At 39.3% G+C, this 18,926-nt stretch overlaps 1 protein-coding gene across 2 annotated transcripts; it reads left to right on the top strand.

Moving 5' to 3' along the window:
- The first annotated feature begins 3,728 nt into the window (after positions 1-3,728).
- p4ha3 (prolyl 4-hydroxylase, alpha polypeptide III) lies at positions 3,729-18,728 on the top strand. 2 transcript variants are annotated; one of them, XM_066699363.1, is made up of 13 exons: positions 3,729-4,146; positions 5,537-5,691; positions 6,355-6,569; positions 6,979-7,128; positions 7,780-7,831; positions 8,442-8,605; positions 9,059-9,235; positions 11,261-11,325; positions 13,854-14,013; positions 14,140-14,202; positions 14,540-14,608; positions 15,098-15,194; positions 16,571-18,728. In XM_066699363.1, exons 1-13 carry the CDS (start codon positions 3,926-3,928, stop codon positions 16,639-16,641), a joined length of 1,659 nt encoding a protein of 552 aa, XP_066555460.1. In that variant the 5' UTR covers positions 3,729-3,925; the 3' UTR covers positions 16,642-18,728. The 2 variants fall into 2 exon arrangements, with proteins under 2 accessions (XP_066555460.1, XP_066555459.1); XM_066699362.1 differs by having other exon boundaries at positions 3,731-4,146; positions 6,355-6,578.
- Positions 18,729-18,926: the final 198 nt, after the last annotated feature.

Raw genomic sequence — 18,926 nt, 5'->3', positions numbered from 1 at the left:
AGCTTATATAATTTAATGTGGAGATATATTTTCCTAAACCAAAAGGAGAAAAAAAAGTCAGGGGAATTAAACTTCTCTAATGAAGAGCTGTGTAACTAGGAATTTAAAAGTCTTGATGTTTGGACACAACTGCACTTAGAGAAAATACTGTGTGACAACAATGTCCAATTGAACTCCCCATGAGATAGTTCATACTAAAAGCACTAAAGGGAATAACAAAACAGCATATGATATAGGCCAAACAATGACCCAACAGTTTCACACAGATAATCACTCTGTTTAAATTAAGGGAAAGTTCGAATGTTGTTGTGTGTATGACCGCACAGAGATTTGCATCTTTACTAGATTTTACAGTTATTCAATTTCCATCTCCCAGGGTGCAGCGTAAGATTCATCCCTAACAGACTGCTGGCAATTAAATTAAAGCTTTGAAGGAACTGGCAATCAGAGACTATACTTATACCCAAAGCACTGAAGTTTAAAGCTCACAGTACTACCACTTGCTTTTTGTATTGTAGAGTCACATTTTATCTTAAGTTAAGCAATGTTTGCAAATAGGAAGACAGGAATAATGTACCACCTTGCACCACAAGAGGGCAGTAAATATTGTCATCAAGTCGGGATATTGGGAGGCTGTAGGGAGTAGCCTACCACTACTATTATAATTATTATAATATCCTAGATTTAGTTTTCTTTGGACATAATTCATGCATAATTAATCTTAGGATATAAGAGTCACACCTTTTACACAATAAACTGGTAATCAGGGAAACATGAAGCAAATTGCTACATTCATTACAATCAGGATTCTAGTACTATACCTGAAACCCACCTATGAAACTTGTCCAGATATTCACATACATTTATTCTGTGACCAATAAGGATAGTGTCTTGTGTATTTATGCAACTTTCCAGGTTATTCCACAGTAATATGTTGGTACCCCATTGCATTCCTCTGAAATACTACACATCCTGCGAGTGTTGAATTAATGCAAACCATCTGGAGGAAAAACATTATTATGTATTTTCAAATATGCTAGTGAAGCATTCCTAGATGTTTAAGTTGAAGTTGAACTATTTGGGAAAGACATTTCAAAACAAAACAATAAAGGGTGGAACTCAGTTTCATTCCTATCTCTCTTTCCTTGGTTGGCCAAGGAAACTTACAGCAGCAGATGAAAGACACATCATGCTTACTTCCCTTTGCAATCGGAAGTTGTCCAGCAGTGCCATCAGCTCAGAATTGGCAGAAAACAGTGGGACCCTGGTACACCCATCTACTGTCTGGAGAAGTCTGGTCAGAAGTGGCCTTCATGGAAGACTTGCGGCCAAACAGCCATACCTCCGGCATGGAAACAAGGCCAAGCGACTCAACTATGCATGAAAACACAGGAACTGGGTGCAGAAAAATGGCAGCAGGTGCTCTGGACTGATGAGTCAAAATTTGAAATATCTGGCTGTAGCAGAAGGCAGTTTGTTCACCGAAGGGCTGGAGAGTGGTACACGAATGAGTGTCTGCAGGCAACAGTGAAGCATGGTGGAGGTTCCATGCAAGTTTGGGGCAGCAATTCTGCAAATGGAGATGGGGATTTGGTCAGAATTAATGGTCTCCTCAATGCTGAGAAGTACAGGCAGATACTTATCCATCATGCAATACCATCAGGGAGGCATCTGATTGGCCCCAAATTTATTCTGCAGCATGACAACGACCCCAAACATACAGCGACAGTCATTAAGAACTATCTTCAGTGTAAAGAAGAACAAGGAGTCCTGGAAGTGATGGTATGGCCCCCACAGAGCCCTGATCTCAACATCATCGAGTCTGTCTGGGATTCCATGAAGAGAGAGAAGCAACTGAGGCTGCCTAAATCCACAGAAGAGTGCCTTCAAAAACTGTGTGCAAGTGTACCTAGAAGAACTGATGCTGTTCTGAAGGCATAGGGTGGTCACACCAAATATTGATTTGATGTGGAGTTTTCTTCTGTTAACTCACCCTGCATTTTGTTAATTGATAAATAAAATCTATGAACATTCTTACTTTACAGCATTTCTTCACACCTGCTTAAAACTTTTGCACAGTACTGATAGATGTGTGTGTGTAGAAATTGACAAAAGTATTTAGTATCCACCATTCTATATTTCACATTCAATAGAACAGAAGCTTTTGATTTACGATGTAACATACACTACCGTTCAAAAGTTTGGGGTCACTTAGAAATGTCCTTGATTTCCATGAAAACATAAATGAAAAGAGTTTGAATAGGAAATATAGCAAAAGTAATAGGACATCTAGTCATTGACAAGGATAGAAATAATGATAATGAAATAATTAAATAATAGTGTTCTTCAAACTTTGCTTTCGTCAAAGAATCCTCCATTTGCAGCAATTACAGACCTTTGGCATTCTAGTTGTCAATTTGTTGAGGAAACTGGAAGAGATTTCACCCCATGCTTCCTGAAGCACCTCCCACAAGTTGGATTAACTTGATGGGCACTTTTTACGTACCATACGGTCAAGCTGCTCCCACAACAGCTCAATAGGGTTGAGTTGTGGTGACTTGTGCTGTCCACTCCATTATAGACAGAGTGCCAGCTGACTGCTTCTTCCCTAAATAGTTCTTGCATAGTTTGGAGCTGTGCTTTGGGTCATTGTCCTGTTGTAGGAGGAAACTGGCTCCAATCAAGTGCCATCCACAGGGTATGGCATGGCATTGCAAAATGGAGTGTACAAGATCTTCAGTTTCTTGGCAATTTCTCAATTCTCAATTTCTCTTGGCCTTAATTTCTCCAAACAAGAATAGACTGACGAGTTTCAGAAGAAAGTTATTTGTTTCTGGCCATTTTGAGCCTGTAATCGAACCCACAATTGCTGATGCTCCAGATACTCAACTAGTCTAAAGAAGGCCAGTTTTCTTGCTTCTTGCACAACAGTTTTCAGCTGTGGTAACATAATTGAAAAAGTATTTTCTAATGATCAATTAGCCTTTTAAAATGATAAACTTGGATTAGCAAACACAACGTGCCAGTGGAACACAGGACTGATGGTTGCTGATAATGGGCCTCTGTACGCCTATGTAGATATTCCATTACAAATCAGCCATTTCCAGCTACAATAGTCACTGACAACATGAACAATGTCTACACTGTATTTCTTGTATTTGTTATTTTAATGAACAAAACAATTGCTTTTCTTTTGATAACAAGGACATGTCTAAGTGACCCCAAACTTTTGAACGGTAGTGTATATATATTCACTATGTACATTAGCTTGTGTTCTAAAAGTGAGTACACCTGAGCAATTTATAACTATTTTTACCAGAAAGGTGAGATTAATGGCTTGTAGTATGCAACATTATGGTTATTGTCACGACAATTCAGTATGTGGTGTATATCTCATGACACCTTACATTGTGTGTTCTTTAGCACTGATAGTACAGCATTAGTGTACAGGAATAGCTGGGATGTAGCTAGATGGTGGTATTAGGGGCTGGTGTATGAACCGGTGACGGTCGAGTATCTGTGGGCCGGTTCTGATGGGCCGGTATGGGTCAAAGTCCAGGACCGTTTGTTAGTCCCAGTCCGTCCATGCCCTCATTCCTAAACGGAGTTCTGCGTGTGTCTGCGCTGCTCCACCAATAGGATCGGTGGGATTCTGCAAATCTGCGCAGAACTGCGGGAATCTGCGCTACACCATGTCGACCGGGATTTCTCACGCCTGAGCTCAAGTTTCTGAACGGGGCCGCGCTGTGCGCCCGGCACTGGATGTGGGATTATACTGTGAAGCTCCGCAATTTAAAGTTTGTGAATCCAGCATGGGAGATGGTGCCTGTAACGACGCCCGTGCATTCCTAATTTTGAATTTAACGAAGCAAAAGTGCGACAATATATATTCAATTAAGCTGCACATGTGTTTTTACTTGTGAAAATGATTTACCGTCTGCATGTCAGATTGGGTGGAATAGTTACATGTCTGGAAATGCTCAGTGTTGTGGCACTTATGATCCTGACTCTGTTGCCTCCGTCTCTCAGTGAAATGTACACTTCTGTGGAGAATGTGCAACGAGCTTTTGCTGCGGAAAAGGAGCTTCTGACCCATTTAAGGACCTACATTGAAGATGAATCACTAAGATTGAACGACGTCAAGAGGTAGGTGCTACATGAATTCATTGTGTAAAGTAATAGAGGGAAATAAAATAGTAAACTGTTTATTTTAAATTATATTGGCATAGTCTTAGAGATGCTAATTGCAGAGATCCAACTAGCCTATCAATTCTGCACATTTTACTACCAAAAGACCTATCTTTTTTCGTATATGATAAATGTCATATTATTATTAATAATAATATTATATGCAGCTAACTGTAGTGTTTCAGTTATTTGGACACTAGGGGGGCTTTTTATCTGTTTGATGGTAAAACTGAACGCCCATAATCCTATACTAATGTCTTCTGTATTGTAATTTGTTTTCCACAAATGAAGATGATCTTTAATGTGCCTGGCAGGGTACATAAGTGTTGCATTATTCTTGGACCACCCCAAACTCTGCAGCTTGTGTGGGTTGCCTATTGTTGCTTTTTGTCAAATGGTTCGGGGGAGGGGGGCAGCAAACCAGCTTGGAGTTTATTTACAGAGTTTCCTTCAAATCATTATGGTACAAAGGAAAACCTTTCAAACAATTAAACTAAACAAAGTTATGTTTTTACATGAAACAAAGGAGAAAGATCCAACAAGTTATATTTTGTTCCATAAATCTTTGTTCCATTCCTGGAAATTCACCCGTGTATTTGCAGTTTTCACCCCCTTTTTGGTTTGGTATCTCCTTTTCCCATTGAACAGACCTGGATAAGCCAGTTTTGACCAGCCTAGCAGCATGTGTCATCAGTTTCCTGAATTCTTGTTGCATTCACTCAAAATCCCTTGGTGAGGAGCAGTGGGCTGGGTCCCTGTGGTATTCAACAAGAAGACATAATTGACTGTGACATCACACAATACAAAATAAACAGCTCCCCCAAAACAGTTATTAATTTCCTCAGACAGATGTGGTTGTAAAAATGCTTGACACATATTCAGGACTGTTTTCAATCTGAGTATTCATAACCCTTTCCCCCAGCATCTGTAACGTATAGCTGCTGTGTTTGTTTCATTATTTTTTATAACCATTTGTTCTTCTTTACAAATGTTACAATGTTCTCAACTTTTATTTCTATTTGCATATGGAAAAAGCCATGTTTAAATGTGTTGAGTAGGGTCCTAAACTGTGTGAAATAATAGCACAGACAGTTTCCTTTTAATTGCTGACCATCCCAACATCCTTCCAAAAGGAAAACTATTATTGACAACTCCTCAGTTATTGACAGCTGTAATTAGATAACAGGTGGTAACATGAATAATTGTATCAGACTGTGGTTAGTCAATCAATCAAGACTGTTACTTAATATCATATTACACTGTAAATACATGTCAAGCACTCTGAAATCACTCAGTGGACCAAGTGTTGCTCTATTGGGGTTGATTCATATGTCCCATTTTGTTTCAGGTTCTATGAAAAGGTGTCTGGTTTGCACAGTCATGTATACCACAGCTCAGTGACCGCAATGGCTAACCCCCTGGTGGCGTATACACTGATTAAGAGACTACAGTCTGAGTGGCTCAATGTGGTCTACAGCAACGAAGCCCAAGAGAACTCCCAAGGTAACAGTTACTCATCCACATTAGGCATAAGCTGCTCTTACTGGATCTGCATGGAGTAGGGTGTCCAACTCAGTAGGTTTTATCATATGGCTTTCAAGGACTGGCACACTAACAACCTGAAGCCATTTTATGAAAACGGTTCTATTTATTCATGTTTGTTTTTTCTTTTAATATTTTTTGTTGATCTTTTTAAAGCATTTCATGAATATCCACTCAATACAGAATACAGTTGTTATACAGAATATAGTAATAACTAAATGATGTTCTTAATCTTTATTTGGAATTGTAATACTACATTACATTAGAATGGAAGCAACGATATGCAATGTTAAAATATCTGCCTTAATATTATTCAAGGAGGCTTGAGCACCCTGGCTCAGAGACCTTATCTCCCCCCATACACAGGAAGTAGTTTAAAGGGCTGAAATGGCAGTTAAAAATAAATGAGAACAGCTTAGTTTAAACTGAAGTTCTTAAATGATTATTTCAAGGTTAGTGTTGCAGCAAAACTGTTCTCCTCTTCCTAACTGATGTTCAATGGAGGAATACCTGTTTTATTAATCTTTTTTAATGCATTAGACTTGAAAGCAGAAAACGCTTAATAAATAAATATGCACATTAATACATCTTTTTTTTTCACCTGTCTTTTTCCACTTCTTCAAGCCTTCAGGTCAGCCTTTGAGCAAGAAGAGAGTCAGCGGCCGAAGTTTGAGGATGTGGAGGGGGCTGCCAAGGGCTTGATGAGGCTCCAGGATGTGTACTCTCTCCGTGTGGGGGGCCTTGTGAACGGACACTTTCAGAGAGTCACTGCAGGCCAGATGGTGGACATTTACAGACCAGCCATCTCCATCCACCTGTCTGGAGATGACTGTTTCCAAGTAGGGAAGGTGGGCCATCAGCAGCACTGAATGTCTCAGCTCTAATGAGATGCTATCACATGTGATGTCCATTGTTTTACTGTAGAAATTGGCTTTTTGAGCTTGGGGCTTGTCTCCAATGTATTTCACTACAGGTCTTCATGCTAGATAATGCTGTGATCTATTGATAAAGCCCGGTAACTGAGAATTAATTCTCTGTACTTTATGTTAGTGGGTTTCTTTGGGAAGGTGTGCTAAAAGTGTTTCTGGCCGCATTAAGGGGTCCTAATTTCACAGTAGGAAACATCTGGCTTGGCAGTTGGCTGGTACTTCTGTGCAGAGATGGTGGTTTTAATTTTTTTGTTGAGAAGGACAATTCAGTCTCCAGTGTACTGACACTGACACCCTCTTGTCTGTCCTGGTGTGTCAGGTGGCGTATGAGATGGAGGATTACTATCACTCGGTGCAGTGGCTGGAAGAGGCAGCCCATCTCTTTCGTGGCGTGCAGGGTGCCTGGATCCTTGAGGATGAGGGGAACCTGGAGGACACTCTGGACCACTTGGCCTTCTCTCACTTCAAGGTAACACCTATCTGTATTTCCCTCTACCTCTTTCATTTTTATACCCCTCTTCAGGTCTCTCTCTGTCTCTCTCTCATGTCCTCTGTGTTCTTCTCCTCTGTGATTCTGTGTCTCTGTCATTACTGCCTCTCTCTGACTTTCACAGAGACATTTTGACATTGCATTTATCATAACACATTGCTACATTTTGACCAGGGTTGTGGCTTAAATAAGATTACAGACAAGTGATGCCTTTCAGTTTATCAGTGTGACTCTCACAAACCACAACCCCAATTGGAAAAAAAAAATTGGGCAGCAGAACACATTTCTCGCATTCCTGCAGTGCTCTGCAATGATATTAAAATTCACAAGTGTGCACAAAAAAAAATCTGATAACTAAGGCATGTCTAGTTAAAAAAATAAATACATAAATAAATACAAATCTTGTGATTTTTGCTGTTTGATTTGCACTTCTGAAGACTTTTCCTGTGGGAGTATTGTTGGTGCCCTCTGAGGCTAGAGATACGTGGAATGACAATATAGGATCATGCAAAAGGAGAACACGTCCAGTCAATCCCAGAGGAGACCTCACACATAGAGACATAAAGAGCTCTTCTATTGAGTGTCTTTGCTAGAGACGCTCAGCTCTTCGTTTTTCTTATTTCGTTTCAGACAGGAAACGTCTCCTATGCTCTGACTCTCTCCCAGGAGCTCCTGCACTATGGTAAGCTTTATATGAATATATTGAAAATGTTAAAGCAAAGCATACAGTAACAGCTGTTTTTTGTATTTTGCAGAAGACAATTGTGTGGAACTTTCTTGATATATAGTTTAACCTCACATCCAATGAATTGCATATTTGGTAGAAGTTACTTGATTTGCTGGTCAGGTTCCGCATCTGAAGAAGATTTGGAAAATACTCACTTTTTTTCCCCCCTCACCATTTTGCACATGATGATCTATGGAGGGAATAGCACATTATTATAGCCTAGTGCCCTACATCACCACTTGCTGCTTTAACTGTTCACATCATGGGGAGCTTTTAAACTTCTAACTGATAGGTCCAGTCCTCTCAGGGTTGCTGCCTGTCAGAAGTGATATGTGATACGTATAGCACTGTGTAATGCAGCTTATGGGTCCTTAATGCTTCTGCTATAAGGTGTTTTTTTTTTAAAACACCCTTGACAATAGTTATCCAGAATAAAGATTGTAACTGCTCAGAGGTGTGCTTTTGTGTTTAGCATCACTTCTGTCCTTTTAGTCTTTCCTTTTGTTTGGAGTCTGACAGGGATTTAATTTGTTGAACAGTATTATTAAATGTGTTTTTGTCTCAGATCCTTCAAACAAACGGGTTTACCGAAACATTGAAAAGTATGAGAAGCTCCTCTCGGCGTCTCCAGCTATAGATATCCGTGAAGTTGTACTACAGAGACCTAACACCACGTATCTGCAGACCAGAAACACCTATGAATGGCTGTGTCAGACCTTGGGATCACAGGTAAAAAACACATGCTTTTCACTTTGTTTCCCTTTGTTAATGCAGTGGATTGAGCAATTACGGTTGTAATATGGCATTATTGGACAGTTTTCCTTTTTATTATCTTAGCTGATACTCCTAGGATTTTTATATAAAGTCTTTCAGTCTTTAACATACTGTTTTGTTGCCGTCTTTGTGGGGGAGGAGTATTAAATATCTCCTTTTGTTTTTAAAATGAACATGCAAACTAGATACCCAGTTCAGCTGTAGGAATACTTTTTTTTACCTTTTATTTTTTTTCTTTAGTTTAAAACTTTAGTTTAAAGTTTAAAACTTTTTTGAATTGGAAGTTGTTTTTAAAGCTGTGGTGGAAAGTCTTCAGGCTTAACTTTAGCATTTGCGGGAAAAAAAAAAATTAAACACATATTTTATTTCGACATAATAATGAAGTTCATATACTGCCTCTTGTTTCAGCCAAGACATTATGAAAACCCCAGGCTCTTCTGTGATTATTTTACTAATGGTGACTCAAGTCTGATCCTCAAGCCAATGAGACGAGAGGTCCTCAGCCTCCAGCCATATGTGGTTTTGTATCACAGCTTCGTCAGTGACTTGGAGGCAGAGAGCATCAAGGAATCGGCTCAACCTGGAGTAAGTTCACACTGTATATCTACTGAAGGCTTTGTTTCTTGATTGACAACTTTAGCTTAGCTTTCAGGAGGTACCAGAAGTACTGGTAGTCAGAGGTGATGCAATCTTGATGTTAATACTGAACAGTCCCAGTCCCTGTGAGTCACTCATTAAAAAATAAAATTAGATCATTACACTAATACTTCCATTCATCAGACAGTTCCTAACAGTGGAGCACATTCCGAAGTATAAGTGCATGACTGGCAATGGTTCAGAGTAGATCAGAGAAAAGAGAAAGGAACGCACACTGTTTGACACAATGAGAAAGGCTAGATCATTTTTTGATTTACACATCATTTGTACAGTGCCTAACTGCTTCTTTGGCATCTAGAACAAAAGTCTCTTACTTGTGAGACAATATTATTTTTAAAAAAGCAGCTTTGGAGTATTGATTCCTATTTAGGTGATATGCAATATGCAGCTGACATTTGTAGTTTGCAGTTTGCAGGGGCAGTTCGTTTATTTGCCTTGGCAGCACAGTTAAGCTTCTGTTTATTTTAGGAAGTTTCCAATTTTTAACGTTTTGAATCGGGTCTGTTTAGAGCGGGCATTCAGGCTATCGGTCAGGTGTTAGTTTCTTCCTGGGATATCAGGGAGAGCTGTGATTAAACTGGCAGCCAAACAGCCTTAAATTCAGTTACAGACCAGAGATACTGTTGCACTGGGGGCATCAGTTGTTGGTCTGAATCGAGATACTTTAGCATAATTTTCAGCAACTCGCCAAATCCAGTCTGAGATTGTGTAACGTGTATTCAAACTAGTTGACTTTGTTTGAGTATGAGCTGAGTATGAGCAGACATGCAGAAATCAGCACAGGAACCATATCACAACATTTCAAATAATCTTGAGCTTTTTTGATCTTTCAGACACAAGGTTCACCCCTAATGACAGAAATAATTGACTGGCATTTACACTGTCAAGATATCTATGAAGAGAAGAAAAATTAAAGTCTTCTCATTTACAATTTCTGATTTGACTTTGTCATAGACTGCTTGAATTGTACTCACTGTGTCATTCGCTTTAACTGTTTGGGAGGAAGCTCTTCTGTGACTGTTATGTTATTCTTGCTATTTGACACTGCTTTCTTGACCACGCACATATTTGGCCTGGGGGGCAACAATGGAAAGGCATGCCAGCAGATATCAGATTACATTTAGAGCTCCGGGCAAGTTGTAAAGAAGCATGGGGGAGGTGTGAGGTGATTCCAGCTTCAGGCATTGCCTTCTGAAGTAATGTGGGAACTCTTACCTAGAAAATGTAACATTTCCCATGGATTAATTACTACAACAAAGATTATTTTATCTGGTTCCAAAGATTCTGCCAAATATAGAGTAACAGCTGACATTCCTTGGTTAAGTAACTTTTATTCCGTGATTATACTCTCTGTGAGTGTTACCATCATCTAATGGAAAATAAGCCATCAGATTCCAAACACCGGAATGAGTCTGTTCTTCCGGTGGATTGGTGTAGAATCTGCACCACAAAACAAATCCCCTCATCTGCTAGTATAAACCTGCAGTTTCTAAATGTTTTGTTTCTCCCACTTTTCACTTTATAAATGAAATTCTCTGTTTATTAAATTGTGCATGCAAAATCTGACCTTATTAGGCCATCTAATTAAAACCAGACACTGCGTAATTCACGTTTGGGTTTGCTTGGCTCTGAATTAAGGTCTTATCATTTATTCCACTCTTTTTTTGGCTCACAGAGTCTGATATTAGCGGTCTAGGCTCTAGATGTTTGGAACCTGGTAGACTTTAATGCAGATCAAATATTTGATAGTTTCCATTTTGCTAACAGTTCAGTGCTTAATGCTGTCAGCCTGCTACTCCTAAATTGCAGAAACGTCACCACACAAGCCTGGAAGTTAAATATGTGTGAGATATGGAAGCGTATGAGCACACTGTGACAACTAACAATTGTAATGCAAATTTCTTAATTATACATCTAAGTCGTCTTGTCTCACTCTCTTTCTCAATCCTTCAGCTGAGGCGATCTGTGGTGGCTTCCGGCGATAAGCAGGCCACAGCGGACTACCGCATCAGTAAGAGGTACAATAAATAATTAATGCAGACAGCAGGGCCTCGCCAAGCCCTCATAACACTTCTTCTAAACCTAAAATGGACTGGATGATGATGGTATTTGGAAAAAAATAAATAAATGTATCACTGGACAAACATAGACATCAACTCTCCTGCACAGGAACTTGACTTGCTGCTCTAGATGTCTTGACCCCGTTCACACTTATTAGGCCGGCCCTTGGCCACCTCAGATTTAGTCCGGCTTTTTTACTGACCCCATTCACAGTTGAGGTTTTAGGAGGCCTAAGTGCGTTCACATATGCAGCTGAAAGGAGACCTAAAAGAAATGCATGGCGGGAATTAAACAAATCTGCTCAAACAAACCAGTTATGCATGACATTAGGTATGCTTACAGCTGTATTTATAATCACAACTTATTAATATTGATATATGTAGGCTATTGATTGGTTCTATATTTTATTTGAAAGTAATCTTAACCCTTTGCAGCCAAAGCTTTGTAATATAATTTTAAAATGTGCTGGTTCAATGGGGAATCAAATTAAAATATTTCCCTTTTCAAATGTCTGTCTTCGGTTCAAAGTGCTGTTATACAATTCACCCAAAAGCGAAGCACATTTAGTAGGACATCTACATTAAATCACAATTCGTATGCATAAGTTATCAATAGCCTATTGAGATTTATAATCTGAAAATGTGTATTACATACAGTATATAATATATTAGTAGTAGTACTTCAAAAGTGATGTCTCTTAGGTGCTGTTCGCTGCAGGTCTATCTGTCCAATGCAATCCAAGCTGCTGCTCAGTATTTCTTCTCAGAGTTCCTCGGAAAAACTTGCAACTTTTTCTCTGGACTCCACTCTGTTTGTTGTCATTTTTAAAGTCTGATCTTTGCATTTTTATTTTCCTTTTAACTTGGTCTGGCGAATGATTGATACCCATCGAAAGAAGACTGATTGCTTCTTTAGTTATATCCTCATAGACAGCAGTGCTCGTACACAGTGCGTAAACAGTGCTTTAATTTCTGCATCGTCCCAGTTGTTACCTCCGAAGCTGGCATTTGTAATTGTACTGCTCAGCTCAACATAACTGCATGTCGGATTGCATAGTAAACAGCTGGCCTCATTTTAAAATGCATTGATTTGAATTGAAACCTGCTTCGGTTAAATCTGTATCGTTTTAATACAAAATTCAGATAAGTGAATGTTACTAGGTCCCGTTCACAATTTTACAATGCGTTTTATACCTGAAAATGGTATACTGTTGAATTTCAGACTTCAATCATACTTTGTCGAAGAAGAATAAACAATAGCAAGTTTACCAGCTACACACACTTTTATTTTAATTGACCGAGTAGTTTGAACTGTTTACATCATAACTCATTACTTAGCCTATACTTTTTTTTATATATATATAAACATGTAAGCTAGCAAAATGTATCAATACATTTAAGGCTATAGATCGATATGACATTCAAACAATATAGAGAAAATACTGTTTGTCTTATGAAGTCGTGTAAGCTTTTTTGGTGCCTGTGTTTACTTGTGCGTTCCACCGGCCCAGGGCCCGGCACGTTCATATTCACAGTTAGGTTGCCTTTCGGCCGGGTCAAAAGATTTAGGCCAGGTCAAAAAGCTGGACTAGCTTTCACCCAGCCCTGGGCCAGCCTAAATCTCAAATGTGAACGGGGTCAAAGTCATCCATGAGGAAAGGAGCCAGCAATTTTAGGGAACTAACACTGCAAATCCTGCTTTGTCTCTGTCCTGTCTCAAGTGCCTGGTAAAGACTGACATTAAAATCCAGTTCAAGGCAGTTAGCTCTACACAGACGAGAACTCCTTCAGCTGTTTCAAGGCAGAGCTTGCTCCGTAAATTGCATCTATGCCATTCATGTTAACACTCAAGTCTCTTTTCTTGCCAAATTAAAAAGAGTAGTAAGATCAGCACCTTAATGAGAGCATCTTAAAACTCAGCCATCTGGAACTCCCCCCTGCTCTATCCCTATTTCCATATTATTAGAGGGTCTATAAATTATACACACGCTGTCTGTGGAATGAAGGTAGTTTTGAACCTCTCAATAATGAACACTACCCAGAAGCTCTGGTTAAGTCCCTGTTGTTGCACTATAAAAATTATTACAAAGCAGGATGAAAACAGCCTGTAAAAGTAAACGGGGCTCTGTAATTATAAAGGTCTTAAAATCTGTTTATAGAAACCATTTACATACTTGAAATACAGTGTTCCACAAGGCATTGACACTCCCAAGATTGAAATATTTTAACCCAGTTGTTACTTCAAGGAATTGTGAACCCAGGTCCTGCCTCTTGCTTGCTTGATTGTCAATTGCCACCTTAATTGAAGGAATTTTATTGTTTATGAGAACAATATGTGTCCAACTGAAAGAGGAAAAAGCTTATTGAAAGGTCAATTAAGCAGGTCAGAGTCCATTCAGTAGCTGAGGGTTCAGGTGAAATGTACATCTGAAGACTCATAGGTTTCCTCCGGGATCCATTCCCTATAATGTATGATGTGATTACAGTGCTTGGCTGAAGGACACAGCGCACCCTGTGGTGGGGAAGCTGGACCTGCGCATCACAGCGCTGACCGGGCTCAACCTGCAGGTTCCATATGCAGAATACCTCCAGGTGGTGAATTATGGGATTGGTGGACACTATGAGCCTCATTTCGACCATGCCACGGTGAGTGAACCAAGCATCTAGACACCACAATTCTTTAGCATTGAGTTCACATTTGAACATTCATGGCTAAAAAAATTCATTGTCTCGCATTTGTGTTTGATTTCTCTTTTTGTTCTTTAAAACTAGTCGGATTCCAGTCCACTGTACAAGCTCAAATCCGGGAATCGCGTGGCAACATTTATGATCTATGTAAGTGGGAAATCCTCTCCGTGATATGGAGGTCAAATTTAAATGGAGAGAACAGGGTATCAGCCACCTTTAGATGTATTGTTTTGATGCCTGTCAGAAATGCAAAATTAAAAAGGGGTCAATGTATATTAATAAGCTTGCTGGCTGTAATAAAACGAAAAAAGTGCAAAGTAGACAGTACATAAGAAATACAGTATTCGACCATTTTGATGTTAATCAGCCCAAGGCCACAAAAAGAGCTGTTTTACTGTTTTGTGTGCTTTGTGTAGATTCCAGCATATTTCAGCCATATTAAATGAGAATAAAACAACCCTAAATCCCCTGTTTTTATTGTCAGCTCAGCTCTGTGGAAGCAGGTGGATCAACAGCCTTTATCTATGCCAACTTCAGTGTTCCAGTAGTTAAGGTAAAGATACAATTGTCTCTCTTCTTAATATGTGAAGAACTGAAACAAACTTGTTGTGAAGAAAGAATTCTTCCATCTTACACTAAACCATTAAGAAAAATGTCGATCACCAACAAATTTGATTTGGGAATTTCGGATTTATTTGGGAGTTCAGGTACATTCTTGGTACACAGTCCTGTCCCCAGCTGCATTGTTCTAACCTTCTAAGAGTCCATCTGGATACAATATGTGTACAGAATATGTGTTTATATCAGGAAATGGGCTACCCCTGGGATTAACCTTGTGACCTCTGAAACCCACATGGCAGTGTGCACTAAAATTAGGGTTGCAAAGGAACAATGATTTGAGTATCCATTGTGTGCATCTATCATTTCCCCTCAATTTCAACTGCTTAAAACATTATTTTTTTTAGACTGCTTTCAGGAAGTCCTGCTCCTCTGTTTAACAGACAATCTTGCACACTGGGTAACCATGCTTTTGGTATTGCAGAACGCAGCCCTGTTCTGGTGGAATCTGCACAGGAATGGTCAAGGCAACGGGGACACTCTCCACGCTGGCTGCCCAGTCCTGGTTGGAGATAAGTGGGGTAAGTTATTATGCTGTGTAAGGAGTTATTCCACATCTGTGAATGTTATACATAAGCGTAATCATCTTGATGTTGAAAACCTTGTGACCTCTGAGACCATGTGTCCATTCAAATTGAGAACTTTCTGAAAGCATAGATTTTTTTTTGTTATGCATAAAAGCAATCCCATTGAAGTTTAAAAAGGTAACTGAGGGAGTATGAAAACAGTCTGAATCAAGACTAGGCTAGTTTTCTAACTTTTTAAATGACAGCTATAGAATTAGTCAACCCCAAAAGGGAATTAAACATCGAGTCCACATACAGGTAGATGTTAATTAACCCTGGTGATATTACATTATTTCATCAGTGTTATTAAAAACAGAGATAACAAACTTAAACGTTCAACTCCTATGTTTTCACTGTTTTTATAAAATTGAGAAATCGTGTAAATATCATAATGTTAAATTTACAATTGTTTTGTATATGGACTACAGAGTTAATTCATGCTATATATCACTGTCTACATTACACGTAATAAGTGGTTTGAACATTTTTTGTTTATATGAGTATAAATACCAAAAAATATTATAGATTCCGTCCATGAATACAAGATGTTTTCTTTCTCTTGTGCCTTTTACTTATTTTGTGTACTTCTTTCTGGGGGCCTGGTAGAATATGATGGAAAAAACATGTGTGCCACTCAGGTGTATAACTGCTAATGCACAGCACAGTTTATCTGGAAATAAACCAGTGGAGAAAACTAAATAAATGTCTGTTTCCAACATTTATAAAACATTTCCCCATATTGGAGAGTGAGATCCTCTTCCATTAAAATGCCTGAACGTCTTTTGTGCACTGCTTTGAAACAGGAGCCAGCAGCAGCTGTGTCTTACTGCAGAAACATTATGACTGCTCAGTAAACATCTGGGTCTATTACAACTAGACTGTGTGGATAAGAGTCAGCCCAGCTCTGGACAACATGGATAGGCAGGGTTGCTGCCTTCTGATGTACAAAATGTGCACTACTTCTGCTCTGTGCCTATTCTCTTGAACTGTGGCCCCTAGTGTTCTTCATTATGTATACTGTGGAGAATTATATACTATAATTATTTTAGTTGAAAAAATATTTTACAAGATCACACTCTTGCTACATAGCATTATATGTTATGTGTTAATACTTTGGGTATTTTACCAACACATATATTTTTCTTCTTTATAAACAAATAAATACATTAAATTTAAGAAGCCTGTTTAAACAAAAGCTTTAATCAAAAGTAAACTGTCCATTTATGTGCTCCTTGATTGAAACCAAGTCTGAGTGTCTCCATAGCAGCTGTTGTCTGTCTTTGTCTCTGTCTCCGTTGGAGCTCATCTCCCTGCCTTCTCTATTCCTCCAGTGGCCAACAAGTGGGTACATGAGCACGGCCAGGAGTTCCAGAGACGCTGCGGCTCCAATCCAGACGAGTGAGGAGGAGACTGGGAGGCGGTGGGACCGGTTGGAGTACAAGAACCATCCTTAGAGCTGGAGCTGTGTGGGAACGGGGGAGGGGGGAGGACACGGCTTCGGACAAGACTGCCATGCTGATTGGAGGGGCCTGCTGGAAGAGGGGCTGTCTGGATAGGACTGGAGGGGGAATTGGCTGCCAGCCAAGCAGGCAAGCCTCGGCACTCAGAGGGAGGGGAGGGAGGGGAAGGAGCGTCTTTGCAATCCGGCTCACTCTCCAGCTGGGGAGGGCTCTACTGTCAGTGCCTGGTGTGATTTCAATTAATTTGTTGAGGCAGTTTGTCCTAAGCAACATTCTGCACTTTTGAAAACAAACTGCATGTGTAGGGATTAGCTTAGCTGAATCATGATTTTTTTCTGGTTCTTTTTTGAGTTCCTCATAGACAATAATCATAAAAAATGAATACAGCATAAAACAGAATAAATACTATAGTGACATCTGTTACTGAGTTGCAGGAAACTACATTTATGGCGAATTGCTCAGTGTTTCAGTGCCTTGACAAAAACAGACAGTGAAGAGAACGTAAACTGTATTTAAGTGTAGCAGTATTACATTCGGTGCTCTCATTGGGATTGGGATCATCGTGTTTATTGTCTAAAACTGTGTACAATCTCAGGAATATTCTGTGCTTGTTCTGCCATTTAAGTGTCTTGCCTGGGTGGCAGGGTGGTTTCTTGCCTTTCTCTACTTTACTTTTTTTCATTTTTATTAATCCCAACAGTCCACCCTTTTTAAGTTATTAATGCGTCTTGTCATGGTTTGTAACATGCATGTTCCCCTGTAATGGAAAAAACATCTGCACTGTGGTTTTCCAGACAGTATAATATAAATCTGTATCAAAAGTTATGGATTTAGTGCAATAATACTCTGCAGGAGGAAAACCATTACAAAATGTGGTAGGAGTAGTAGGAGTAGGTCATAAATTTAGGACAGATAAAGATTTAACAATCAGTGAGAAGAAGGGCCATTTTCTGGGGCAACTAAAGGGGCGTTTCAGTCGGTGTGTCTCTAGGGCTGACATTCCTGAAAGAGTGACAGCCGGAGATAGAGAGAAAATCCCTGCCCGCAGCTCTGAAAGCTATTATTCCACGTTTTTGACACGCTACTTCTATGACAGAGCAACCACGGGCGCTCAAAAACAGATTACTCTCCTGACAGGAGGGCTTTGTACTCTGTTGCATTCCTAAACTATGGTCCCCGATTGTTCCCCAGGAATAAAAGGAGGCCTTATTCTGACATATTGACCAGAGGAGGTGATAGGGTTGGGGCTTCACAGCTGATAGAACAAGGTTTTTGTAGCTTTGAAAGTCCTTTGAAAGTAGAAGAGCCAAAAAAACGATACTTTCATGTAAACATTTTAACCCTTTCTGTACCATTTTAATTTTTTTGTATCAATCTGCCCAACTTAAAACCAATACACACATATATACATTTTTAAGTTTTTGGACTATTTTACTATTAATATGAAGTTGGATTGAGTCACAAGTATTCTGGATGGTTCACTGTATTTCGCTATTAGGGTTTGTTTCCTAGACCCACATTAGCACTAGTTATGGACCATCAAATGCAATGACGGTTTGAGTTGCTCCCACTTTTTGGCAGCTAAAATGCTCCACAGTATACTGAAATTATGATGCAAGTACAAGCAGCAGGTAACAATCATAACCCTCCATAGCGCCCCTCTCGTAGTTCCCTCCTTCCAGCAGTAATGCTGACACACACTGCTTTTGAAATGATGATTTCATTGCCAGGAGCTGTTCATACCCAAGATTAACTCTGCTCACAGCTCCTGGATACAGACCAAGAGGTCTGGGTTTGGTTTGCCTGTCTCCTTTACAAGCCCTTTTTCCATAGAGCTCATTATTTCCGTTAGTTCAGAAACACTGAAATGAAACCTCCATGTAAATTACACAGAAACAATGGAATGAGTCGGAGAACCACTGCTGATTAAAAAAGGAGGGAATATAACGTTCTGGATTACTGTCTTCTCAAATAAATTCTTTGTATGTATGTATGTAAATTAATAAAATTGCTTTATTTTTAAATGCAACTGCCAAAACACTTTGTAGGTCAATTTTTAATATCAGTTGTTTTTAAGCCGAGGCTCAAAATATGAAGTTATGCTATTTGGCAATACAGCTCTTGAAATTAATTATAATGAGATGCTAACCAATGCCAAATTGGATTGATAACTATATGCTACAAGTGTAGTGACTGTAATATCTCTGATTAAATATGTTTTTGCAAT

The sequence above is a fragment of the Amia ocellicauda genome, chromosome 3, assembly GCF_036373705.1.
Source record: "Amia ocellicauda isolate fAmiCal2 chromosome 3, fAmiCal2.hap1, whole genome shotgun sequence".
In the NCBI taxonomy this organism is placed as follows: domain Eukaryota; kingdom Metazoa; phylum Chordata; class Actinopteri; order Amiiformes; family Amiidae; genus Amia; species Amia ocellicauda.
This window is presented reverse-complemented; position numbering and strand designations above follow the sequence as displayed.

What these genes read in the sequence shown, in the direction of transcription:
- p4ha3 (XM_066699362.1), top strand. Translation starts at nt 3,926, where the DNA reads ATGATTTACCGTCTGCATGTCAGATTGGGTGGAATAGTTACATGTCTG. An exon ending in TGGCCTTCTCTCACTTCAAG is followed by an intron (nt 7,129 to 7,779) that starts GTAACACCTATC and finishes ATTTCGTTTCAG; the next exon opens with ACAGGAAACGTCTCCTATGC. An exon ending in CCTGGTTGGAGATAAGTGGG is followed by an intron (nt 15,195 to 16,570) that starts GTAAGTTATTAT and finishes CTATTCCTCCAG; the next exon opens with TGGCCAACAAGTGGGTACAT.